This window comes from Phocoena sinus, chromosome 8 (genome assembly GCF_008692025.1).
Source record: "Phocoena sinus isolate mPhoSin1 chromosome 8, mPhoSin1.pri, whole genome shotgun sequence".
In the NCBI taxonomy this organism is placed as follows: domain Eukaryota; kingdom Metazoa; phylum Chordata; class Mammalia; order Artiodactyla; family Phocoenidae; genus Phocoena; species Phocoena sinus.
The window spans coordinates 39,908,374-39,935,261 of NC_045770.1; the positions used below are offsets into that span (position 1 = coordinate 39,908,374).

The window sequence follows — 26,888 nt, forward strand, 5'->3', positions numbered from 1 at the left end:
CACAGGCCAGAAACAAGGTCAGCTACTACTGGTGGTGGTCACTGAGGGTCTGTTTTGCCCCCTTTTGTAAAGCAATGATGACTCCTCATCCTTGGAAATCTGCCACCTCAAACGGAGTCCTCCCTTTGAGGAGGAGGTGGATGGAGGAGTGGATGGAGGAGTTAACTTGCCTAATAACACTTTTTCTCAAGCCAAAATGTATGAGCAGACATCCACGTCAGACTCTTAGTGCCATGACTCTTCATGGACAGCATCATGTACCCCAAGGCCTGGGTTCCCCCAACCCTGCAAGTAAGGTACCAAAGGTGATTGGAGCACTTTCTGTTCAAAATCAGTCTGTGTTACTGTTTTGTTTAAGCTTCAGCCTGGGGGATACGTGGCTCAAGAACCTCTGGGAAGAACTGTAACTAGTCTCTCGAAACCATCAGCTACAGAAATGATGGGAAAGAGAAGAACAATATGTGTCTCCTGAGAACACAGAGCATTTGCTGGGAGTTTTCTGGAAGGGCCTTCAGTGTAGTCACTCTTCCTCTAGATACCTGCCTCTGTCTTCACTGCCTTTTATTAGTCTCTAAACTCCTCAAAGATGAGGACCTGCCTTATTCACATCCTTATAGCTGGTCACTAGCGTGATGTCCGGGACATCACAGATGTTATTGGAACTCAGAGAGTAGGGATGGGGGGATGCAGAGGTTAAGGGCTCTAATTAAAGAATTACATGTGACAGGGCTTAAAGAGTCCCTGGTCCCCTAAAATAATGTACCTATTTTTACCACTTCAAACTATAAATTAGGGGCTATCTATAAAGAAGTTGAAGCTTTTTGAAAAAAAAAAAAAGAAGGATAGCACAGAAAAATATATTTCAGAAAATTTTCAAATTATAAAAAGAAACCAGTGTAGAGAACTGCAATATAATATCTCAGATATAGTGATATAAAAATGCAGCAAAATTGATGATTTAGGTTACTGACATTTCTAAGTCACACTATTATTCAATGGTAATAAATATTATGCAAGTAAGAATAATTTAAAACACTGATTGCATCCTGGATATTTATCATTAGCTTTCCATCTCAGAAACCATCACAGAAGCATAAATAAAATCTGCTTTTGTGAATATTCTGAAAGGTGGAGAGCAGCTTATGTAATTAGATCAGGTAAACAACTGTCCCTAAGAGCCATCCATAAACTTTGAAGCTCCTGAGGATTATTCACTAGCAATGTATTAACTTTCTAAGAATAAAAACAGGGAGGTCCACAGATGTCTTTTTTTTCTTTTGCGGTACGTGGGCCTCTCACTGTTGTGGCCTCTCCCGTTGAGGAGCAACAGGCTCTGGACGCGCAAGCTCAGCGGCCATGGCTCATGGGCGCAGCCGCTCCGCGGCATGTGGGATCTTCCCGGACCGGGGCACGAACCCGTGTCCCCTGCATCGGCAGGCGGACTCTCAACCACTGCGCCACCAGGGAAACCCCACAGATGTCATTTTTAAGAATTTTGTATAAAATGTAAACATAGTTAGGATCTATTTACATGATCAGAATTGGAAAAAGGGTTTTGATATTCTGGGTCAGCCTTAAATGTTTATGAAACAATGCTTGGGTGATACACTATATACCCATTTGTAACATTTAGTCTATAATTCCCCATCAATGCTAGAATGTTCTTCCCAAATGGCCTCAATTTTGACATCACACGATTCTAAATTTAAATGAATTTTTAAAAGATGTTCTTAAATATAAATAAACTGCGAAGTTGTTCTGGCTCCAAGCACACCCATGTGGCAGATGTCATTTATACGTTCTGATCGTAATAGGCAAAACGTCCCTCACTTTAAGCCTTCTGCGTTCTGTGAATTTGTTTAAGTAACATCCTGTCTCAAATGCTTTTGACCACAGAGGACTTCCCTGCAGACAACCTCTTCCAAAGTGATTGGATCCCAAAGTCCTTGCTTTCCAGCAGCTCCGAGGCTTGTTGCACCATCTGTACATAAAGGTGTTTTTCTCTGAGGCACTAAAAGGCCTCTTACTCTTACTAGGATTACTCTTTCCACTTTCCGTCTGATGATGACGTACACATCTACGTTTGCTGTGGCTTACTTGTCTCCACGTTGTCTCGTAGGAAGCTCACGAACCATCCTCCACAACGTTTTGTTGACCATCGTTTTCACCAGGGACTCAGTAAGACATACCCAGTATCTCTGCTGAGAACCATCTACTGCGAACCAGCTGGGTACCTGCCAGAGGTTCTTCAGCCAAAATGAATCCCATGTTGCCCAGGTCGCTGATCTTAAGTTCACGGGAAAAAAATCGTCAGCAAGAAGTATCCAGAAGCCTCTGTCGAGCATTCTGCTCTCCGTTATTTATTTTCGTTCCACTGTGTCCATTCAAATCTGTCAAAATGGAAAACAAGCATTTATGACGGAAGTCCCTCGGCAGGACCCATCGGCGCTAATTAACTTCTGCTATAAATCTACCTCCTGGTCTTTGCCTTACCCAGTTAATCTTAGCCTCGTTGCAGAGCAGCAGAAGTTGGGTCAGGGCGACAGTTAAATCAATAAACTCTCAGTCCCTTTTGTAAGCGTTGGAGAGTGACAGAGAAGACGATCGGCAGTATAGGGAGAAAAGCCGGTAAAACAAGACAAAAATTAGCAAGAATGACATCAGAGAAGAATGCTTGAGCAAGAGATGGAGTATAAGAAAGACAGAGAATGAGGAGAAGGAAGACAGCACAGCCCAGAGAAAGCACAGATGCTTTCCTTTGGAAATCTGGGGCAGCACCAATGCTTTCCCCTCTCTCTCCCAGCACTGAGGGATTTCACCTAAAACCACACCAGGAAAACGGTTTAACAACAGTGGGCAGGGGTAAAGACTGTCGGTCATTCATAAAAGGCGGCTGCAGAGGTGCTCCGTGGGCTTCCGCAGCTTCCACCCTGAGAGCTAAGCCTACCTTTGAGATCTGCCGTCTGGTCCCCCTGCTCCTCTGCCATCATCTCCACGGGCTCAGGATTTTTGCCATCAACCACGTCCATCTTGATCGTGCCGAGGTTTGTCAGGAGAAGCATGGGGTCAATGCCCTGACAACTGCTTTTAATATTCTCCAGAACCTTAAGACACTTGTACGACTTGAGTTCACTAATATTCTCCTCCAAGAAAAGAATGTAGAGGCTCAAGTCGTTGTACCCTTCCGACTTGAAATGCAGAACATCAAAAGTGGGCAGGATTTCATACACTTTGAGAACATCCGTCTTCTGTCGGAATGGAACAAACAGCGTGTAGACCACCAGGGGAGCCAGCACGACATAAACCACGAGGTTGATGAAACTCAGCAACTGGAAGATGCCGACGGCAATGAGTTTGCACTGGAACCGATCGGGGACAGTGCTGTCGTTTTTCAGGATGCCAGATTTGATGTTGCAAATGAACTCATCCGAGAGGGAGGAGAGGCTAAAGTAATAGCCCAGGTAGACGCCTGCTAACAGTATAATGCTGAGTGACAGCACCCGACAGCTGATGTACTTGACAATTAAACTTTTGGAGTTTTTCTTTGTCTTTAAGTACTGCTCCACAATTGGGTACTTGAAGTGGCTTTCCGATATCTCCCACAAACTGAAAAGAAACAAATAAAAATAATTTAAACCCTTAACCAAGACTGTCAAATAGAAACACATTCAACAGTATCACACCGAAAATCTCCAATGCCTTCCCTCCCGTACTTCTCTACCTGTAACTTCACTAGAGTACCAGGGAATAAAATCAGGTTTTTTTAAAATAAAAAAAAAAAAAAGGAAAAGCAATAATAAAACACTTTCCCCCCCTTAATTTTTTTTTTTTTTTTTGCGGTACTCAGGCCTCTCACTGTTGTGGCCTCTCCCCTTGCGGAGCACAGGCTCTGGACACGCAGGCTCAGTGGCCCTGGCTCACGGGCCCAGCCGCTCCACGGCATGTGGGATCCTCCCGGACCGGGGCACGAACCCGTGACCCCTGCATCGGCAGGCGGACTCTCAACCACTGCGCCACCAGGGAAGCCCCAAGGGAAGGACTCTTGATGTGACGACAGGTGCTGGGGCAGACAAGTGAGGGTGAGATTTGGGGCAGTGGGCCTTCCTGGCTCCCAAAGGGGGTCGCCAGGTGGATGACAGCTCCCCATGTACTGGTAGTGAGAACCCTAAGCCCAGATGGGCAGGAGCAGGGCTGCTAACTCATATTCCCAAATCCTGATGGGCCAGCGGCTGGGGGCTAAGTTACCTTTGCCCCAGGTTCTCATTAACTTCTCGAGCTGGGCAGGCACCGTCTCTCAAGTCAAGGTCACGCACGCTCTTTGCAGCTCTAATTGCGCGGTTGTAAACTTTGTCAAGTTCTTCCATGATAAATTTCAAATCTGAGCAAAGATGAGGAACAGCTGCGAAACGCCAGAACAGGGAGGGAAGGTACAGCAGGATCGCCACCAGTAACAGGATGTAGGGGAAAACTGAAAATAAGAGGGTGAATCCACGGGATCAACAGACCACCCCCTGAAGTAACCATGTTAAGCACTGCTAGCGGTTTTCTCATTTTGACACAAAAGTGCGTACCCACATCGCTTGTGAAAGTCAGGCTCCTTACCCAATAACTACTTCTTATGGCTAAATTCACCTGTCCAGGTAATACGTGACACTGGTAACTACCTTTCCCCTCCACTTCGATAGACTTTAATTTGAAATCGTTGCAGCTACATGGTGACACATGGTGTCTCCTCCCTAATTACAGAAGGAAACAAAAAAATAAAATGATTCCCCTGTCTTTAGAATAATCCCTTGACAAAATCGCAGTTAAGGAACATGTAAATGTCACAGTGGCCTCTGGGTTCTTCTTCTTTTTTTTTTTTTTTTTAATTGCTATGGTTTTAGGAGGTCACTAAGGCTTTTAGAATTCTGTCCTTTTCCTCTCTGGAATTTGGGAGAATGACAGAAATGCATAACGTTGCTCAAAACCAATTAGAAAAATGTTGGCTTCAGTGATCCTGTAATCATCCCGTGAAACAGCTGAAATAAGCAGGTAAAATTCACAAAATGCAGAACAGACTTCCATAGTGGACAGACCGTGAGGACCACCCAACATCCTCATTTTACAGCCAGATAATCTCAAGCCTGGAGAACCACAATGGGTGACAGTTATGAGGGGAGCAACCCGATCTCGATGTACATTCAAAACAAATGAGAGGGGATTCAGAAGTCAGAGAGAGCTAAGTGCATCCAGTAACCAGGTCCGCGGGGCGGTAAGGAAAGGCTTAGCCTCAGAGAAGACCAGGAAGCTGCAGCCAGAACAGAATCTGAAATTAAACTCAGCTGAGTGATCTTCGCAGCGAGGTTGCTGAGCCTTTGACCTCAGTTTCCCTATCTATCAAATGGTCGCGTAATACAGGTGTTATAAAGATTAAATTAGATAATTTATGAAAAATGCTTTGCATGGTGCCTGGCACGTCGTAGGCACTAAAACACAGCAGCTAAAACCAACGGAAAGGCTACTGAGTGAGCACGTTATCTCAATCCTCACAATGACCCTGGCAAAGCCGTTGCCGATGGCCTCGCTCTGCAAAGAAGACGCCCAGAGCAGTTTCTGGCCACAGAGCACAAAGCTGGTGATAGAGACAGAATATGAAGCTTGACCTTTCTGATCCCAGAACCATGCCTCTTTCACCATAATACACTGCAAATTATTTTACTTCTCTGGAAAACTCCTCCCTACCTTTGGATTGGTCTCTTTCCCACAGCTGCTCAGAGCTGTAACAGGAAGAGGCTACGATGGCCTTGAGTTGACACAAAACTCCCACCCCGACCTCTCTGGGAGCCGGCAGCAGACCAAGAGTGTGACTCTCACTATAGATCAGATGTACAGAAAAGTTGCAAAGATGGTCCAGTGCGTTCTCGAATAACCCTCATCCAGTTTTCCCCTCTGTTGACGTTGGACATCTCCATGGCACACTTGTCAAGACGAAGGAACCATCGTTGGTACATTACCATTAGCTACATTTCAGGCTTTTATTTGGATTTCTCCAGTGTTCTCATTATTGTCTTCTTTCTGTTTCAAGATCCCATCCAGGGTATGCATTGCATTTTGTTGTCACGTCTCCCTAGACACCTTGGTTCTGTGACAGCTCCTCAGTCTTTCCTTGTTTTTCATGAAGAATAACGTTTTTAAATGCATAAAAGAACACATAAATTCGCAAAGGAAATGGATGATGTTGATATATAGCTGTCACAACATTAAAAGACAAATTTGTATGTGCGTCATTGTCAACACATTTAATGGGATCTAACAGATGGTCCAACAACACAGTAACTCTGAAGTGATGAAGAGTAAAAATACTCTAAGATAGCTGTGATTTCTGTTGGTGACAGTCACACATGGCACTAATACCACTATAGATTCTTGCCTACTTACATACATATTTTTTAATGTTAAGTTTTAGCTTGAGGTACATAAAAAATAAAGCTGCCCTGTGTCTTCTTATCCTAGTTCGTGGACTTCCTGATGCTATCATGGAGCCCACTTTAGGAATCCCTGCCCCAAGGGCAAGAGAAACAGCACAAATGGCTCAGAAACTCCACAAAGCCCTCACCAACGCAGCTGCTTCCCTTTGGGGTTCTGGCATGGGATGGGGTCCTCAAAACTATTAATCCGGGCTTCCTGGTGGCGCAGTGGTTGAGAGTCCGCCTGCCGATGCAGGGGACACGGTTCGTGCCCCATTCCGGGAGGATCCCACATGCTGCGGAGCGGCTGGGCCCGTGAGCCATGGCCGCTGAGCCTGCGCGTCCAGAGCCTGTGCTCCGCAACGGGAGAGGCCACAACAGTGAGAGGCCCGCATACCGCAAAAACAAACAAACAAAACCAAACAACTATTAATCCAATTTGCAAAGAGCTGCTACACAATGACACACACAACAGGCTGTGATTAGCTGCATTTGGCTACATAATTCATAGTTGGCTACACTGAAACGCAGTGTTCCTTCAATCCTAGTCACTCTGAAGGGTGCTCATTAGTATAAAAATTTAACTGCATGACGTAGAGTTTGTGCTGCTTCCATAACTGAAAGAACCAGACATTTCCTTTGGGAACCACAGAGGGAAAACTATTTCTAACTTGGGGCTGTGGAATATGTGTATAAGTCACTTTTGGTTCAAAGCTATTTGAATAATAGTATTTTATCTCGAACTGTTCTTGTGAAGTAGGAAGTGACTGTTTACAGTCTGTAGCAATTTTTCTAACATGCCAACACCGTGTAATAATTAGCACCAATGAACAGTTCAACACTGAATGTTCACTGCAGTTTGAAAAATGAATGTTCACTGCAGTTTGAAAAATGAATGTTTAAAGGTGTTTGCTTTCTTCTAAAATATCCTTGTACCTTGATCACCTCTAGGGGAATGTAGTTGAATGCCCCGTTTCTTAGTTTTTTCTCCATAGTTAAACCTCTTTTTTCTTTTTCATCAAAAATGAAAAGGTGATTTGCAGTGAATCTGCAGCAAGATGGCTTTAAAGTGAATTCAAATGAAATGCGAATCCAAAAAAAGCATTAAATTATAGTCTTTCAAATCCTTTTGTCCAAATAAGGAACATGGAAAAACTACCGAGCCTTATGAGTACATCTGCTGGATGGGAACGGCTTGTTTCGAAGCTCTGTCTACTCCCAAGTGGTTCTGAGATGCTTGGCATCTTTCAAAGCTATGATTGCATGATTCTGTACGATGCCATGTTAGTTAGTGCTGAGCTATTCCAAAGTTGGTGAAGCTTCTCATAGCAAGGTGAAACCAAGAACTTGGTACACTTTTCAGTCTCCGAAAAGAGACTGAAAAGTCTCTTTTTTAATCTGCCTTAAAATCCTGTTTTGTTTCTGGAAAGGGTTGTAGTTAGAACAACAGGCCTCCAGATGGCAGGGACCTTGGAGGGATGCGCCCCAGCCTCCCTCCCTGTTCAAATCCCCTCTAGCTCATCTAAGGCAAAGGAACATCCAATTAGGACTGAGCGACTCCTCCCGTGAAAAGGATGTGATCACGTCTTATGGGATTAAATGCAGATGGGTAAATTCATTCAAAAATATCTCCTGGGCACTTGCCAGGTACTAGGCAGTGGGCTGGGAGCATGGCCCCAAAGAGGAAGTGCACAGTTTGCCCCAGGACCACACAGGTCAGGTGGGAATACCAGCTAATAATTAAATAATCAAAACGTAAAAGTGATGATCACAAAATATGTAGTACTGAGGGAACAGAGATGTCCTTGGGGAGGTGAGGCAAGCCTTTGTAAAAGAGGTAACGTCTGAGCTATGTCTTAAAGTACAGTGAGGCAAAACAACAAAGAACCCATAAAGCACTATTATGGGGACTTCCCTGGTGGCGCAGTGGTTAAGATCCGCCTGCCAATGCACGCGATACGGGTTCGAGCCCTGGTCCGGGAAGATCCCACATGCCGCCAAGCAACTACGCCCATGCACCACAACTACTGAGCCTGTGCTCTAGAGCCTGCGAGCCACAACTACTGAGCCCACATGCCACAACTACTGAAGAGGAGAGAGAATTAAGGGGGTATGTCATTCTATTCTGCACTCAAGGGAAGACACCCAAGGCAGCAGGCTTCGTGCTGGGTGACATTCTGGAAGGGACCTAACAGGAGGAGAGACCTGTCAAAGAGAAGATGGCAAGCAGAGCATTTGTGTGTGAAAGAAGAAAAGACTCCTGTCAAGAGAATTAGAACCAAGTTACAAGGAAGCAAGGAAAAACCTTCCTAAAGATCTGTACGAACATGATATGGACTGTCATGTGAGGCAGGGAGTTCTCTTTCACTGGATCATCTGGGAGGGCTTCAGAGCTCTAGATCAGGGATGGGCAAACCTTTTCCCGCAAAGGGCCAGACGGGAAATGCCTGTGAGCCATAGGGCCTCTGTCACAACTAGGCAACTCAGTCATAGTATAAAAGCAGACACAGGTAATAACGTGTAAATGAATGGGCATGGCTGTATTCCAATAAAACTATCTGCAGAAATGGGTGATGGGCTGGATTTGGCCGGAGCGTGTATGTCAGTTTGCCAGCCCCTGCCCTGGACCTTTGCTTTGCAAAGAGTGGTCCACAGACAAGCACCCTCAGTATCACCTGGGAGCTTGTTAGAAATGCAGAATGCAGGCCCCCATCAGACCTGCTGAATCTGAGTCTATATTTCAATAAGATCTCCAGGTGATCTACGTGCACACAGAGTTTGGGAAACACTGGTTTAGATGAGTGGTGTCTACACTGGAAGCCAAGCTGGCCCAGCAGAAGCAGACTCTCCTAAAAAGTAGATAAAAAACCACATTCCTGGCCTTAACCCCACAGGTTCCAACTTGTGTTCTGGATGGGGCCTAGGACCCTGTGTTTTCACACAGATAATACTAAGGTTTGAAAAACTCTGGTCTGGAAGCCTCAGAGAAGCCCTGCAACTAAGTTTCTGTGAATCCACTTAACGGAAATACAGCAAAATTTGACAACTCTGTTCATTTTATTTTCTTGTTGTTTTTTGTTTTTGTTTTTCAGTCAAAAACTGGCTTTTCTGTTTCAGAAAGAAATCTTGCCTAACAGTTGCTTACTTTATGAACTTGAACAAAGAGACCAGAACACCCAAAAAGGCCAGTTGTCAAACAGTCCTAGAGTGCCACCTGCTGGCCCCTTGGATGAATGAACCCATATTTCCACCAGAGACGACTCCTCAGATACTAGAGGCTACTAGAAATAAATGGAGCAGAAGAGAAAGGGAGGAGAAACAGGGCAGGAGAAATGAAAGAAGTAGGTGGGGAGGGATGACAGCATGAGTTATACCACTGCCATAAACTACACCAGTACATACTTCAATATTACACTGAGTAACTTCTTTGCGGGGGGAGGAATTTGGGTCTCCTGGTTTTAACTCTGGCCTCAGAAGTGCGTTGAGAAGTGTTCACATAAACCCTGTGCCTCTAACCCGCTCATTGTGAGCACCAGTCAGAATGCCTCTAGAGACCTAAGTCTGGTTCTGATCATGACCTGCAAGCTACCTCACTCCTCTCCTCCCTTCCACATGTGTGTTCTGATCACCCACTGTGGACGGTGCATTGTTCTCGGGGTACAGTGATGAACAAGACACATCATGGTCTCCGCCTGCATGGAACTTAGAGTCTTGGAAATAAAGAATCAATTAAGGAGAATTAAGGCAAGTAAGGACCATGTCCCAGGGTGATTCCAGGAAAAGTACGGGCTGCTCTGGGAATACACAACCAAGCAACACAGACCAGGGTGGAGTGCAGTTGATATTCTGCTTGGCCAGTGGCCCATTTGTAGGATCTGAAAGTCTGAGGCAGGGCATGTAGTCTACTGTCTACACAGCAAGCCCACAGTTTTATTCCTGGATGCGTCACATTGACCCACCTGGCCCTTGAAGCAGTCTGAACTGGCAACAACCCTCAGTCTAGAGGTTTAGAGGAAGCTTCTAGGTGGAAATGATATTTAAGCTGAGACTGGGAAAATGCATTAGGAGTTCACCGGATTTGGAAGTGAGGCTGCGGTGGTTCACAAGGGCCAGAGGGAGACTGAACCTTGTTAGCCAGAATAGTTTTTGTTTTGTTTTGTTTTTTTAAGAATTAAAGACATTTCATAGGGACACTGGAGGGTTTTGTTAGGGAAATGACAGTCAGGCAAAAAAAGAACACCTGTGATTATGTGGCAAGGGGTAGTAGAGTAGGAATGACAGCGGCAAGATGGACAAGAGGACGGCTGCTGCCCTAGGGGCTGGAGAGAAGGATGAAGAGTTTAAGAGCTCCTTATGAAGACAGACCCGATGGGGCTCAGTGGAGAAAGAGTCAGAATGGCCCTCAGACTTCTGGCTGATGTAACAGGGTGGCTGGTGGTGTCATTAATTGAGCTTGAGGTCACAGTGGGGAAAGGCAGGAAACAGAAGTTCAGCTCTGAACAAGCTGGGCCGGAGTCGCGTGCCAGACCTTCAAGTGTTCAAGTTCAGGGTTCAGCTGGGTGTGTGGATCTGGAGCTCAAGAGAGAAGGCTGGGGGCTTCCCTGGTGGCGCAGTGGTTGAGAGTCCACCTGCCGATGCAGGGGACACGGGCTCGTGCCCCGGTCCGGGAGGTTCCCACATGCTGCGGAGCGGCTGGGCCCATGAGCCATGGCCGTTGAGCCTGCGCGTCCGGAGCCTGTGCTCTGCAACGGGAGAGGCCACAACAGTGAGAGGCCCGCGTACCGCAAAAAAAAAAAACAAAAAACGAGAGAGAGAGAGAAGGCTGGGTTGGAGACAAAGACCTGGCTGTGAACAGCCCATGGAAAGAAACTGAAACCAGGGACATGAAATGGTCCAGGGAGAGGGTGCAGAGGAGGTGGCCTAGGACAGAACTCCAACTTCTCAGAGATGGACAAAGGGAGACTCTAACCGGAGAGTCAAGAGAGCATCTGCAGGAGGGCATGGTCCACCAGACTGGATGTCAGAGAGAAGCCAAGTAGCATAAGCCCCTGCGAGTGAGAATTAACTTAGCAACAGTGAGGTCGTGGGTGACCCTGGGCAAGACCAGTTTGGTGGAGATGGACATGCTAAAATGTCAGTGGGAAGAGAGCCTGCGAGAAGGGACGGGTTGAGGATGCAGAGGAGAAAGATGGAGAGGGGGATCCCGAGCACAGTGGGTCACACAGGAGAGCAGCTTCGTTCGGGAGAAGGGGCCTCATCCATTCACCAAAAGGACAGAGAAGGCTGGTGCTGCATGGGGACATCAGGGACGTGTGATGGCAGGGAGCTGAGGGTGTTCTCGTGTCCGAGCTTCTGTCTGCTCTGAAGGGGGTGGGGGAGGGCCTTGGAGGGCAGGAGGTGGCAGTAGGGAGTGGGATGTCCTACCGTACCTCCAGGTAATGGGGCACACAGAGCGAGGCAGCCACCGGAACGGTGACAAGCGGCAAGGGGGTGAAAGTCCTTGGAGACAGAGAATGGTGCATCAGCTGTGTATCTGGGAGGGCGCAGAAGGCACCCTAGGGTAAAGAACTCTCACCGAAGTCCTGAATGAATGAGGGGGTGGGGATGATGTAGCTCGGTGTCGAGAACGAAGAGCTAATCTAAGGAGGTGGGTTTTTACATGACGGAAGCACAGACAGAGTGAGGAGTAAAGATATGGGAAGACGACACACATCTCCACGTCCACCCTGAATTAAGGACCTCCTGGGTCAACAGTGGGCTCCCCCACTGGACAGCTCTTCTGCTGGGAAGACCCTCTTGGGGCCGAGCTAAAGTTCACCAACTGGTAACTTTCACTAACAGGTGAGAGTCTAGATTTCTAAAGCCGCACAAACCTGTACCTTTTCACATGTGAAAAACACCTGAAATCTGACAGAGGCCATGGGCTCAACCCGTCTGGCCATGGGACTTTGGACAAGGACTTTGGACTCTGGACAATCGCCTGCCGTTGTCCTCCGCATCCGCTCTGTGAAATGAGGAGCCTGGAGGACGTGGTCCCAGCCAGCTGAAGATTCATGAGTCCATCGAGTGTGGAGAGGCCAAAAGAAACCAACAGGATAAGCTTTCTAAACTTGAAAAAGAATCCAACAGCCCAACATTTGGGCATGTACTCAAAAGAACCAAAAGGAGGGACTCGAACAGATATCTATCCACCCATGATCACAGCAGCACTATTCACAAAAGCAAGGGGGTGGAAGCAACTCAAGTAGCCACTGATGGATGAATGGCTAAACAAAATGTGGCGTATGCATACAATGGAATATTATTCAGCCTTTAAAAGGAAGAGGATTCCGACGCATGCTACAACACGGGGGGAAACTTGAAAACATTATGCTAAGTGAAAATAAGCCAGACACAAACCGAACAGATATTATTTGATTCCACTTCTATGAGGTACCTAGAGTAGGCAGACTCAAAGAGACAGAGAGCAGAGTGGTGGTTGCCAGGGTTGGGGAAGGGGAGACAGGGAGTTAGTGTTTAATGAGTACGGAGTGTCAGTCTGGGAAGACGAAAAGGTTCAGATGGGTGGTGACGATGGCTGCAAAACAGCGTGAATGTACTTAATGCCACTGAACCGCACACGTAAAAATGGCTGACACGGTGAATCTTACGATGTGTATACATTCTCACATACACACACCACTCGAAAAGGCATCAATGTGAAAATAAGGCAGCTGTGATTACAGAATCTGGCCTGGCTAAGAAAGTCACACTTATCCAGGTAAGATCCTCCTACCTTATCTGGATCTCCTGTGGGTCTGTTTCTACTTCTGGGTTTCCTCTCGTGCTCTGGTTGTTTTTGATTGAGTGCTGAACATCACAGGTGAAAAACCGGAGCGAGAATCTGAGGCTCTGGAGAAGTTACTTCCTCCAGGGAGGACTGGCTTGTTTCTGCTTCTGGCTGGCAGGTGGACTAGAGACACTGACAATCCCAAATCTTCTTCATTCAACCGACACTGAAATGCTCTGAACCAAGACTCTAGACCCTATGAGGGCTGGCTGAACTCTGGATCACCCCTCACTCCTCAGCGATGGCCTTTCAAGCCTACGGTGTTGACCAGGGTCCTTCCAACTTGGGCTATTCAATCTTTGTCTCCAGCCCTGTGAATCTGGCAAGAACTCTGCACAGATCCTCAGCCAAACTTCCACGAAAACAAGCTAGACTACCATCACCAGAAAGAGAGCTCCTTCGTCTTTCATTAACATCGAAAACTTAAGCTTGACTACCCACGCTGCTCTACAAGACTTCCCCTCCTATCCTGCAGGGGCAGTGGGAGCCCAGAGAACTGATTCTCATCTTACAGCCAGCAACTAGTCCTGTGACTCCTGGGCGTGACCTCTCAAGGTGTCCTTATCCTCACGTGTAAAATGCATTTGGATCACAATCTTTGAATTTCTTCTTACTCTAAAGGTTTTGCAGTCTCTAAACATCCCTGCCAACTCTTACATTGGACAATCCCATAATATACATTCTTCTTCTGTGGATCCATCAATCTCCAGCCCGGCCACTGATTACAACTTTCCATTCTCAGAAGACCATTAAAACAGACAGATTTAAATTACAACAGCATGCATTTAGATTTGCAAACAAAGATGTTCAGTTTCTAGAACTGTGCCCATTCATACGGAAGATCCTTATTACTCGCTGCCTGGGCTACTACGTCATGCAAAGTTGATGAGGACCCAACTGACGCTAAGGCCGAAAGCCAAAGAGAAAAGCCCAACCCCAAAGAAGAAAGGAGTCAGTGTAGGGCATCATTGTGCCAAATGGCACGCAATACATAAACATGAGGGAAACAAGCCTGAGTCACAGCAAAGGACTTAAACTGTTCTTTTTAAAAAAGAAGTATGCTGACTGTTCAGCAACAGGTCGAGGCAGGAGAGAGTCAAACAAACATCAGTCTTTGGCTTTTTAGAAGCTAACATACCGGGACTTCCTGGGTGGCGCAGCGGTTAAGAATCCACCTGCCTATGCAGGGGACACGGGTTTGAGCCCTGGTCTGGGAAGATCCCAAATGTCGCGGAGCAACTAAGCCCATGCGCCACAACTACTGAGCCCATGTGCCACATCTACTGAAGCCCACATGCCTAGAGCCCATGCTCTGTAACAAGAGAAGCCACTGCAATGAGAAGCCCACACGCCGCAGCAAAGAATAGCCCCCGCTCGCCACAACTAGAGAAAACCTGCATGCAGCAACGAAGACCCAACGCAGCCAAAAATATATTAAAAAAAAAAAAAAAAAAAAAAGCTAACACACCATGCTTTCCTTGGTGGATGCTAAAGATGCACAAACATTCTATTCATTTGCACGATGAACAAAAGAACCAGTGGCTGAAAGTAATGACAGGCTGAAACAAAGTCCTACTTTCACGAGTATGGAGAAGACCCAGCGGAGCTGCTTCATCGCTCAGAGAACGTCCTGCTGCACAAACCTGCCAACTCTGGCCCAAGTTCCACACTGCCCAGCCTTTGTGAGCCCTGCCTCCACACTCCCCCGACCACGGAGCTGCTGACCTGCTCCTGTTCTCTGCAGGACATTGGTGTCTCCCAGGTAGCATCTCCCCTTCCTTGCAGCATGTGGACCCATCAGAAAGCAAAGGCATGTGTTCCAAAAGCTGTGCTGCAATTAGTACCCCCAGATGGAATCATCCCTGGGCTTCTCGATGCTGCAGTAACACATGCGCTGGAAGCTACTGACCTCTACGTGGGTCCTTACTTTTTCCAAGAGACCCTGTGTGTGGTGGAATAGGAGCTGGCCGAAGCTCTGAGTCCCAACTCTGCTGTTCTCTAACGAAGCTCACTGAGGCATAAAAAATGTACTGAGAGCCTCAGATGGTTGACACCGCTGGGCATCAAGGGTAGAAAGGCCACCGAGACACATGAGGTGCCGGCGACTATGGAGCTAAAATCAAGGAGCGCCTCAGTTTCCCATCTGCTCAAGGAAGGTGCTGGACCAAGTAATCTCTGAGGTTCCTTCTGATTTTAATGTGCTACAGTTTTACGATCTGAGTTACAGCCCTGGTTGGCCACACGCATCCATGTGGCTTTGGACTGGTGCAGCCTCTCTGGGCCTCAGTTCCCGCATCTATAAAGCAAACAGGTGAGATGTGCAATGTCCCCAGTTACCTTATGCAGACACAATGGAAGGTTTCCAGAGTCACCCTGCAAGGAGTCCTTCTGCTGGACGGCTGCCCAGCAATAAGAGTCCACGAAGGAGGCCTGACGCCACGAGAAAGAACTGGGGGAGAAGCAGCTTATTTGGGTACCTAAGAAGCAAAAACAGATTGTTCCAAGTAAATGAAAGTGCAGGTGTCTGGACCCCTCCTGCCCCACCCGTAATCCCTCCCTCCCTGCCTCAGACTTTCAGGTGTTTGTTAAGTCACCAAACACCACTACAGGAGCGAGGCCAGCACCAAAACCAAACCCCCAAGTCTGCAGTAAAGCTGAATATTTGCGAGCTTTCTGGCCAACACTGGTCATGACAGCAGCTTGGGCTCAGGTGGGGAAAAACCCTTGAAAGAAGTGAAACCATCATAAAGGAAAAGTGCAAAGGAAACACGCTGAGTTGGTTTAATTTGGGGTGAGGATTGAGAGAAAGGAGAGGGTTATAGGGCGGGGAGTAGGAAGCGAGGAGGAGAGTCAATGCAGAAAATTGAACCAGAAAAGGAGTCCTTTTTAGGGCAAAGAAACAAAGGACATTCAGCCTGAGGACGAGAAGGCTGATGGAACATTTGGTAATACACCACTGGACGGCAAATCGACCGTTTTCCAACTCCTCTAAGAAAAAAGAAGGCACGGGCCCAAACTGCAGTCCAAGTGGTTTCCACTCAGAAGGCAGATGCTCCAAACTGCAAGCCTGCAGGCAGGGAGATGGGCGTGGGATGGGAAACCAGGAGCGCTGGGTCCCACTCGAGGCTCTGCCGTTAACTTGCTCTTCTGGGAAGGAGCTCTGGACCTCGGTTTTCTCCTCTGCAAACTGAGAACTACATCGCTCCGCAAAGGCTACCGTTACTACCTGGAAGATTCTTCATGCCCCTGAGTGCCTCCCGACTCACATGAGTCACCGTGGAAAACAGGCCAGTAGGACTTTCAGGGTGCAGGGCTGAAGCCGTGTCTCCCCTCCTTGCCAGCAGGCAGAGGGCCTGGTGCTGAGCCTGTCCTGAGCCCAGCCCCACTCCCCTGCCCCATCAAGCAGGTACAGGAACATATGTCCCTTCCAGGCACAGGGACCAGTTGCTGGGGGACAGCTGACACACTCTTCCACAGCCTGCACAGCGGGGGAGTGCCAAGTGCCTGGGCTCTGATGTTAGCTGCATCTGAACCTAACTCTGACCCTCACAGCCGGGTGACCTCAGGTCACTTACTTACAAAGCCAGGGATCTCCAAATGGGGATGACGTTAACGTCTAGATTCTGAGTAGTGTTACCTGGTTCCCGGCAGTTGTACACGGCACATCCTTCTGTACCAAGTGGCAGGCAGATTCTGTCACAGCTTCAAAGATGGAGGAGGGGGTGCCCACCATTCTCCCTCCCACCCTGCAGAGAGGACAGGACAGTAGGAAGACACTGAGCTGGACTTCCCTGGTCCCTTTATGAGGGACATAAAAAGCCTCAAAGGGTCGCCCTCCTCTGGTGAGGGGTCGGCCTTTATACTTGTGACAGGAGAGGGTGGTGATGGGTATGTTGTCTGGAGAGTAGATTCTTGTGGTGAAGGGGGTGCAACAGGCCAGGCTCTGAGTACCCCCTCTTCTTCATAAGGTGCCTTTATGCCCACAGACGTCAAGAAGGGACTTCTCAGATAGAGCCCTTGGAGATGACTGTGAAAAGTCACACACTTTCTGAAAGCATCCTCTAATAGGGTAACTTCTTGCCAACCAGGAATGGTTTAAATATGAGTTGGGGGTGGGAAAGACATTTAAGGTCCCTTCCAACTCTTATCCCATTAAACTTGAGTTCTTACGTTTTATAAAAAATAGAGCAATCGGGATAGCACAGGACCCCGGGGCCAGCCTCACTCTGCTGTTGCATCAGTATTCCTCTGTTAAATGCTTCTAATGAGGTCCAGACACCAAGGCTTACTGGGCATAAAACAGCAGATACTGTAAGAAGGACAGACAGGCCCCAGGTTATAGATGGATGGTTTCTGGCAAGATGCTTGCTTAGCAGGATCTGTCCAAACACATTCTCCTGAAAAGGGACAATGCTGTTAGGATTTCATGGAAACCCGTCTGGCCTGTAGTCCTCGTGCATGTAGCCAGCATCTAGTAACCTTCTTTCCATAGGAAAAGTGCTTCAAGTTGTCCTGGGACGTCAGGGGCCTCCCCCAGGGCAGTGATGGAAACTGTTGGAGCATAAATAACTCAACTTTTTCACACCAAAGCTTTTGCAAACGAAGAAGAAAGGAAATTTAACAGAGTCTACAGACAGAGGTTGAGCACACGTTGAGCTCCTAAGTAAATATTCTTCATCTGGAATGGAAGATGAGAAGAAAAGGCAACCAATATTCACAGGACACCACGCCACCTTTAAATCATTACATTACCTCATTTAAACCTCACAACCAAATCGAGGGAGGGGAATAGACAGATAGATAGGTCTTATCTTCATTTTACCCTGGAGGAAACCGAAGCTCACAGTAATTCAGCAATCCCTCATCCGAGGAAGTCAGTGGTAGCATCAGAATTTGAATGTGTATCTAACTCTCAGTCTCTTAAAATGCTCCTCTCTGGACCAGTCACTCCAACAAGGCCGAGCTGGAGGAGGTCCCGGGAGCCTGGTGGAGCAGGGTGGTTTGAACACTCGGTTACTCCAACTAACCAGCACGGGCAGAGCTTCCTAGCAAGGGTCAAGGTCAAATCTGAGAAAAGGAGCAGATCAAGCCCCGGGTATTGGATATTCCCAGGCCAGAAACGGGAAACAAAGGAAGTCAAGAACCAGGCAGGGGCAGGAGTAAAGGGAGGGACCTGCAGGAGGTCCAAGCGGGAGGGTGCAGGGACCTGCCCGAGCTGGGCTGTGCAGCCCTACACCTTCCCCCAGGGCCTGACAGCCTAGCCCGGCCTAAAAGCACATGTCAGGAGGCTCAGCTGCAGCCGTGCGGCTAGGATGTTCGGGACCTGGACCATCGTGATTCATCTCCAGATGTTAACTCCACATCCTTTATCTCATTTACTCTTCAAAATGATATTGGGGGGTGATGATTCTGTAACGGATAAAAATGTCGAAATTACTATGTTGCGAACCAGGGCCTAGCACAGTGTTGTAGGTCAATTGTACTTCACAAACAAACAAGCTCATAGAAAAAGAGATCAGATTTGTGGTTACCAGAGGTGGAAGGTGCGGGGGGGGCGGGGGAACTGGATGAAGGCTGTCAAATGTACAAACTTCCGGTTATAAGGTAAATAAGTGTTAGGGACGTAACATGCCCCATGACACATATAAGGACCACTGCTGTACGTTCTATATGAAAGTGGTGAAGAGAGCCAATCCTAAGAGTTCTCATCACAAAGAAAAATTGTTTTTCCTTTTATTTTGTATCTGTATGAGACAACGGGTGTTCGCTAAACTTACTGTGGTGATCATTTCAGGACGCATGTAAGTCAGATCATTGCCCTGAGCACCTTAAACTTATACAGTGCTGTCTGTTAATGACACCTCAGTAAAACTGGAAGAAAAAAACCAATAATTTTGGGAGGCAAACAGGTGTTTTATATATTTTCCTAGCAGTCTTCCAGTAAGGAGAGCTTCCGGTCTCCTTCGTCCACCTTTTTAAACTGTTGCCAGATCATTCACCCTCAAGCTCAGTTCTGATCTTGACACTCCCCTGGCTCAACATTCTTTCATCGGTTCCCCGTCACCCAGAAGACAAATCCAAACCGATGCTCCAGTCCAACCCAATTATTGCTGTGGCTTGCACAGGCCCCATCTGCTCCTAAATCTGTGCCTTTCCTCACATCAATCCCTCTGCCCGGGGGGCCCTCTCTCCAATACTTGTTAAAGTCAATGCCCCTCCATGTCCACCTCCATGGCCCATCCTTCAAAGCCCGGCTCAGATATCACCCTCTGCATGAAACTGTCCCCACTCAACTCCCAGAGCCCTTTAAAGCCATCACAGACAGAGAATCACCTTCAACCATGTTGTACGGACATGCACGTCTTATCTCCTCTAGTAATATCTCAACGCTTGACTAGCAGAGTGAACATACACACACACACACACACACACACACACACACACACACACACACTCTCTCTCTCTCTCCCTCGCTCTCTCTCTCTCTCTCTTTCCCTCCCTCCGTCCCTCCTTCCCTCCCTCTCAACTTCATAGAGCACCCTGTATCAAATAAATAACACCTGTCTGAGTGCTTTGAACGTTCCCAAGTACTATGATAAATAGTATCTCAACTAACAGTCAAGTCTCCCTGTCAGATACCACTATCCCAGCTGAGGAAACAGAGTCCCTAATCCACAGTGATCCTCCAGCCTGGGTCCCATGCCCTTTCCACTCCGCTCTGCCGCACGTTGGCTGAATGAGGGCACTCTGGTTTCTAGGGAGTAGCTTTAAGTGAGATCTCCATCGCCTTTCACAACTGTACAGAAACCAAGAAATAAGTTTTGGCTTTACACCAAGAACAATACCACTGCTTCTGTCCAGCTGAGAGTGCAGACAGAGCTGTGGGCTTTCCATATGTGTCTGGCCGGATAGAACGAAAGATCATGGGCAGGAAACACGTGCTCCGGGGGCTCCGTGGCAGCAGCTGCAACATCTGCTAACAAGTGACCCACGTCACAGACATCCCTCCACCCACTCTCCGGGCCCCGGTCTGGAGCCCAGGGCGCGGGTCACCCCTTCTCCTAAGTGTCAGCCCAGCTAAAACCTGTTCCTGTACCACAGACGCAGCTGGTGGAGAACCAGAGGGTAACACAGCCTGAGGGGAGACAGGACAGGAGCCAGGGAGGTGGGCCAGCCCAGCAGCTTCTCCGTGGCACCAACACTAGCTAGTGCAAGGCTAGTGCAAGGCTCTCTGTTCCTGGTCCAACCCATCCAGAGGGGCTTTGGCCTCGTTTTGCTGTCCCTCTTTTTTGGATAAGCTTTCTTTTCATTCTTCTCATTATTATCACCCAGTTGGTTAGGAGGGCCCACATCTGAAGGGCTGTGAGTTCTGAGCCAGCCCCTAGCATCTTCTGACAAACATATGCATCCTCCCTCCCCGGGTGTGGTGTGGGAATAAGTTATCTGCGTTGCTTCTGCATTTAAATGCTACATGCAACTGTCAGGGTAGTGCAGGAATCAGGCTTCCTGAGAAGTTAATGCAACTCACCAAAATCGCAAGTTTAACAACACACCAATAGAAAGATCTAGTTAACTGCCTGGGAGGACATTAGAGGAATTTTCAAACGGAAGAGATTCTAACCTGGTAACCAGCACAGTGAAGAGAGTGAAGGGGCAGCAGAAGCAAGAAAAAGGAACCACCCCTTGTTGTGTACTCTGACCCCATTTTAAAATGGGGAAAGTGAGGACTTCGTGACTAGTGCGTTATAGAGATGGGGTATCAACCCAGGTTTCCATCTTAAACCTTCCCAACACGAGGAAGAGGAGGCAAGAAGCACAGGTTATTGAAGAAAGTTGGGTCAGAGAAGGTCGAAAGAGAAGGAGGGAGACAGGATAAGTTTCTCTGAACAAAACAGTAAGTCCTGGGCTTGCTGTTTCTGGGAGGCAGAAAGGGAACACAGCAGTCATTACTATCGATAGAATATTTTAAAAGTTTGCAAAATGTTTTTATTTTGCAAAACTAAAACTCAGTTCTATTTCACTTTAATGTAAATGATACACACACACACCATTCACACACATATATACACATACCCGGGGGATCCAGGTAGGTCATAATACAACCTATGAAGCACTGAATTTGAAAGTTCTTGCTATATTTTAAGGTTGCCAAAAAAGTTGAAAACAACTGTATTATAAACTCTCAAGTTCAATGGGAATAATCACATAGAAAGGGACCCTGATTGTGTGGTAGAGAAAGAGATGGGTAGTGGTCAGCGCTTAAAAATAAACATGAAATAGTAACAAGAACTCATAAGGGTGAAACAGGCCTGAATCTGTTTCAAGCACCTTCGACACCAACATAAGACCAAATGAAGTCTGTCCCAAAGGATGGCTTCTTGCCATATACTCAGAGAGCCCAACCCTGATAAAATAGAGTAAAATTCCAAGAATCTCAGGACTACTTCTCTCTCTAAAAAAGAAACAAATTCCTCCCCTCTCACCTTTCCAGGCGACTTCAAACCAACCTCTAGCGTCAAACACAAGCAAATAAATAAAGTCCCAAATGGTCCATTCTTGCCTTCACTTTTGCTTTGCGGGAACTGACCCCACGGCACAGGTGTTTTAAACCAGTGTGAAAATATATAAGTACTCTCTGTAGCCCAAACTGAAAAAACTGAATTGGAATGATAGTTTTCTTTTCCTTTAAACCAAGTTGATTCACCAGTTCTCTTTTTTCCCACAGCTAAGCCTGGCTTTTAAAGACAACCCAACCAGAGCTAATATCTGCTCCTTGATAAAATGGGCGTAATCTAGTTTTATCTTCTAAATGAGACCCAAGAAGTCCCCAGATACTTCACTACCCATCCCAAACAATAAACTGTTTGGCATTTCTGCATTAATAGTTTTCTGCTTTAGACAAAGGCCCATCAGTGCACAATGCTCTCACGTATGGAGGGGAGTAACAGCCCGGACCACATGGTCCAGGATTTGTGACTACAGGGCAGAAAGCCAAGGGAACATACAGTTAAGGTGGCGAGCCTCCGATGGAAACTGCAGGGCTCCTTTAATTCAGTCAAGAATGATGGCGTAAACAATATAATATTACACAGCCTGCTAAGTGCAAGAGCGGAAGTGAAAAGGGAGCTAGACAGGGACCGCAGCTTGAAGGAACCACGAGGCCAGCACTATACCCAGAAGAACAGACTAGACAACTAAGCAGCGGTTTGAAGTGTCGCTTTCCTGAGGTGGAGAATCCAGTCCCTTAGTACATGCAGAACGTCTAGACCACACAAAGGAAGAACTTGCATTAACCCAATGTAAAACCTGACAACTGTCCAGTGAATAAAGTTTCAATGACCTGGGTACCAGGGAAAAAAGATATGAGAACTTAATGTTCTAGTAAAGATGCAAAAAAAAGTACTCATTGTATTTAAATATTATTTTTTTAAAAATTTTCATCATCTGAGATTAACTAGTTCAAACATACAGAAAATTACAGAAAATAATGTAACAGATACCTAGGGGTTTAAAACAATATTGACATTTTGCTTTGTTTACCTCATCTCTTTTTTAAAATTAAACATTTTATTTTGAATTATTTTCAGACCTATAGAAAAGTTACAAGAATATTACAACGATATTCAGCTATAAAAAAGAAGGAAATCCTGCAATTTGTGTCAACATGGATGGACCTTGAGGGCACTATGTTTAGTGAAATAAATTAGACAGAGAAAGACAAATAGTTCTGATCTTATTTATATGTTTTATCTAATAGAACTGAACTCACTGAGACAGAAAACAGATTGGTAGTTGACAGAGGCCGGGCATGGTGGGGTGAGGGAAATGGGTAAAGGTGGTCAAAAGGTAAAAACTTCCAGTTATAAGATATATAAATTCTGGGATGTAACGTCAGCACAGTGCCTATAGTTAACCATACCGTATGGTATATTTGAAAGCTAAGCAAGTAGATCTTTAAAGTTCTCATCGTAAGAAAAAAAACTATTTGAGGTGATGATATTAATGAAATTTACTGTGGTGATCATTTCACAATAGATACATATATCAATTCATTATGTCGCACACCTTAAACTTATGCAATGTTATGTGTCAATTACAGCTCAATAAAACTGGAAAAAATAAATTAAATGTGTAAACATACAAAATAGAGCATCACCATAAAAAATAATTTTACAATGAAATACCACATTGTCAACATTCTGCCACACATCCTCCTTTTATACACATGTATGTATAATATATACCTTTTTTGTGAACCACTTGCAGAGGTTATGACCCTTTCCTCTCAAAGTGTGTATCTTCTAAAATAAGATATTCTCTTACATAACCCAGTCCAATTACCAAATTAAAAGCAGCAACAAAAAAACGAAAACACTACTGCTATCTATATTCAGATTTCACGAACTATCCTTTACGGCAATTTTTTTTCCCCTCTACTCAGGATCCAATCCCTCACCACACACAGTGCATTCAGATGTCATACCTCTCTAGTTGCTTTATCCTGGGAGGGTTCCACAACCCTTCTCTGTCATTCAAGACCCTAACGTGTGAAGAGCACTGGCCCTCTGTTTTGTGCGACACCCCTTCATTTGTGTTTGTTCATTGTTTCTCCATACTCTGATCTAGGTTCTGCATCATTGGCAGGGATCCCAATAAGGGAAGGGTTGTTGGTCATCCACAGGACACCCCCGGAGGCGCCTGACAACAGTTTCCCCCATGACAGGTAATGTCACCTATGATGGTCACTTGGTTAAGGTGCCTTCTGCCAGGGCTCTGCTGTAAAAGTGCCTTTTTCCCTTGAGAAATAAGTGGTCTATGGGGAGACGACCCTCCTAGACTGTAAGTATTCTGTTCCCCAACAAGCTTTCATCCAGTGGTGAATCAAATACTTCAACTGTGGTTGCAAAGTGAAGATTTTCCAACTTTATTCTTCCCTCTACATTTATTAGCTGGCATTTTACTACAAAAAGGAACTTCACCTTCCCCACATTTTTTTCTTTTTTAGCATAAACATGGACTCGGGTAGTCTTTTGTTTTTCAATATTTTATAATCCGTTACTTTTATTTATTTTGATGCTTAAATTGTTTCAAACTAGCTCCTGTACCTAATATGTTCCCTTTGGTTTTGAGCACTTCCATACTTCCTGGCACAAAATGTTCTGGGCTTATCTTGTACTTTCCCTGCCCCAGCCCTATAATTGGCCATTTCTCCAATGAACCTTCAGTTCCTTTACTCGGTAATAATAAAAAAAAAATTTAATAAATTTATTTATTTAATTTTTGGCTGCACTGGGTCCTCATTGTTGCACGTGGGCTTTCTCTAGTTGTGGCGAGTGGGGGGGCTACTCTTCGTTGCAGTGTACAGGCTTCTCATGCGGTGGCTTCTCTTGTTGCGGAGCACGGGCTCTAGGCTCGCCAGCTTCAGTAGTTGCAGCATGCAGGCTCAGTAGTTGTGGCTCATAGGCTCTAGAGCGCAGGCTCAGTAGTTGTGGTGCATGGGCTTAGCTGCTCCGCAGCATGTGGGATCTTCCCGGACCAGGGCTCGAACCCGTGTCCCGTGTCCCCTGCATTGGCAGGCGGATTCTTAACCACTGCGCCACCAGGGAAGTCCCGGTAATAAAATTTTAAAACGAAGATTTGGACGCTAGCTGTGCTCACTGCTACTGAGATGTCATTGCTCCCAGGCCCTTTCAACAGACACAGATAGGAAATCTATTTGTGTGTGTCTGTGTGTGTGTGTGAGTTTATGATGAGACTTCTAATTCCAATCCAACACCACTGGGATCTTCCTTGTCTTCCCTCATTCCATGTTTGTATCCTTCTTTCATTTAGACCCTTAGTTCCCAAATACATCAACATAGTTACTCATTGGCTCAATCCTAAAAATTCACACAAAATAATTTCAGAACTTTTAGGGACTTCCTTGGTGGCACAGTCATTAGGAATCCGCCTGCCAATGCAGGGGACACAGGTTCGATCTCTGGTCCGGGAAGATCCCACATGCTGCAGAGCAACTAAGCCTGTGCACCAGGACTACTGAGCCCGCACGCCGCAACTACTGAAGCCCACACGCTCTGGGCCCCATGTGCTGCAACTACTAAAGCCTGCGCACCTAGAGCCTGTGCTCCACAGCAAGAGAAGCTACCGCAAGGAGAAGCCTGTGCACCCAACGAAGAGTAGCACCCCCCGCTGTAACTAGAGAAAGCCCGCACGCAGCAACGAAGACCCAATGCAGCCAAAAATATAAATAAATAATAATTTCAGAATTTTTAAAGCAAAGACATCTTCTGGTATTCAGTTTAAAAGGTTCACTCTGGATGCTATGTCAAAAACTGGCCATTCAGGGTCAAGAACCGAAGTAGAGACCAGTCAGGAATCTATTGCAATAGTCCAAGTGACATAAAAAAGAATGAAATAATGCCATTTGCAGCGACATGGATGGACCTAGAGATTGTCATACTGAGTGAAGTAAGTCAGACAGAGAAAGACAAATATGATACCGCTTATATGTGGACTCTAAAAACATTTATAAAACAGAAGTAGAGTCACAGATGTAGAAAACAAACTTATGGTTACCAAGGGGGAAGGGGGGGAGGGATAAACTGGGAGATTGGGACTGACATATACACACTACTATATATCAAACAGATAACTAATAAGAACCTACTGTATAGTACAGGGAACTCTACTCAATACTCTGTAATGACCTATATGGGAATAGAATCTAAAAAAGAGAGTATATATGTATATGCATAGCTGAGTCACTTTGCTGTACAGCAGAAACTAACACAACATTGTAAATCAACTATACTCTAATAAGAATTAATTTAAAAATAATAACGATAACACAAATAAAAAAAAAATAGTCCAGATGAGAGAGAGTATGAAGAAATAGTCACAGCACCCGTCTGCCCGAAGTCTCTTCCATCACCTCTAGGTCCTAGCCTGGTCCAGGGCAAAGGTTTTGCTTCTATAAAATGAAGATTAACACAAAAGGTAGATGAAAGGTAAAAAGGGAAATTAATACAAACATCTCTGCTATAATACAATTTGTGTATTTAAAAAAAAAGTAGTATTCTGCAAAATCACTAAAATAACAGAGCTATGGAGTATATAGGATTGAGGCAGATCACTCCAAGTCTCTGCAGATTTTGTACCTAGAGCACTAATCAAACAGCAACCATCCTGATTAAAAACACAGTGGTGTAGGGCTTCCCTGGTGGCGCAGTGGTTGGGAGCCCGCCTGCCGATGCAGGGGACGCGGGTTCGTGCCCCGGTCCGGGAAGATCCCACATGCCGCAGAGCGTCTGGGCCCGTGAGCCGTGGCCGCTGAGCCTGCGCGTCCAGAGCCTGTTGCTCCGCAACAGGAGAGGCCACAACAGTGAGAGGTCCGCGTACCGCAAAAAAACAAAAACAACAAAAAACACAGTAGTGTGATGGAGGGTGTGTAAGAAAGGCTGCTGAGTTCTGCACCCAAGGAAAAAAGTGAAACACAAAGACCAGACAGAACCGCCTGATAGCACCTCCAGAACAGGGCATTTGACCAGTGTGCAGCCAAGAGGAAGAGCATGGGGTTAATGGGCATCACGTGCGCCATATTCCTCTGAAGC

General features: G+C 46.3%; 1 protein-coding gene across 1 annotated transcript in view; it reads right to left on the minus strand.

The window, feature by feature from the left end:
* Window positions 1–1,410: 1,410 nt before the first annotated feature.
* The window catches only part of PANX1 (pannexin 1), a 39,037-nt gene continuing 13,559 nt past the window's right edge, over window positions 1,411–26,888 (minus strand). Inside the window, exons 2-6 of the mRNA XM_032641516.1 lie at window positions 15,616–15,755; window position 14,978; window positions 4,246–4,468; window positions 2,948–3,606; window positions 1,411–2,390 (exon numbers count right to left, since the gene is read on the minus strand). Coding sequence (XP_032497407.1) covers window positions 2,311–2,390; window positions 2,948–3,606; window positions 4,246–4,468; window position 14,978; window positions 15,616–15,755 — 1,103 coding nt within the window. The 3' untranslated portion in view covers window positions 1,411–2,310. The remainder of the gene's footprint in view (window positions 2,391–2,947; window positions 3,607–4,245; window positions 4,469–14,977; window positions 14,979–15,615; window positions 15,756–26,888) is intronic.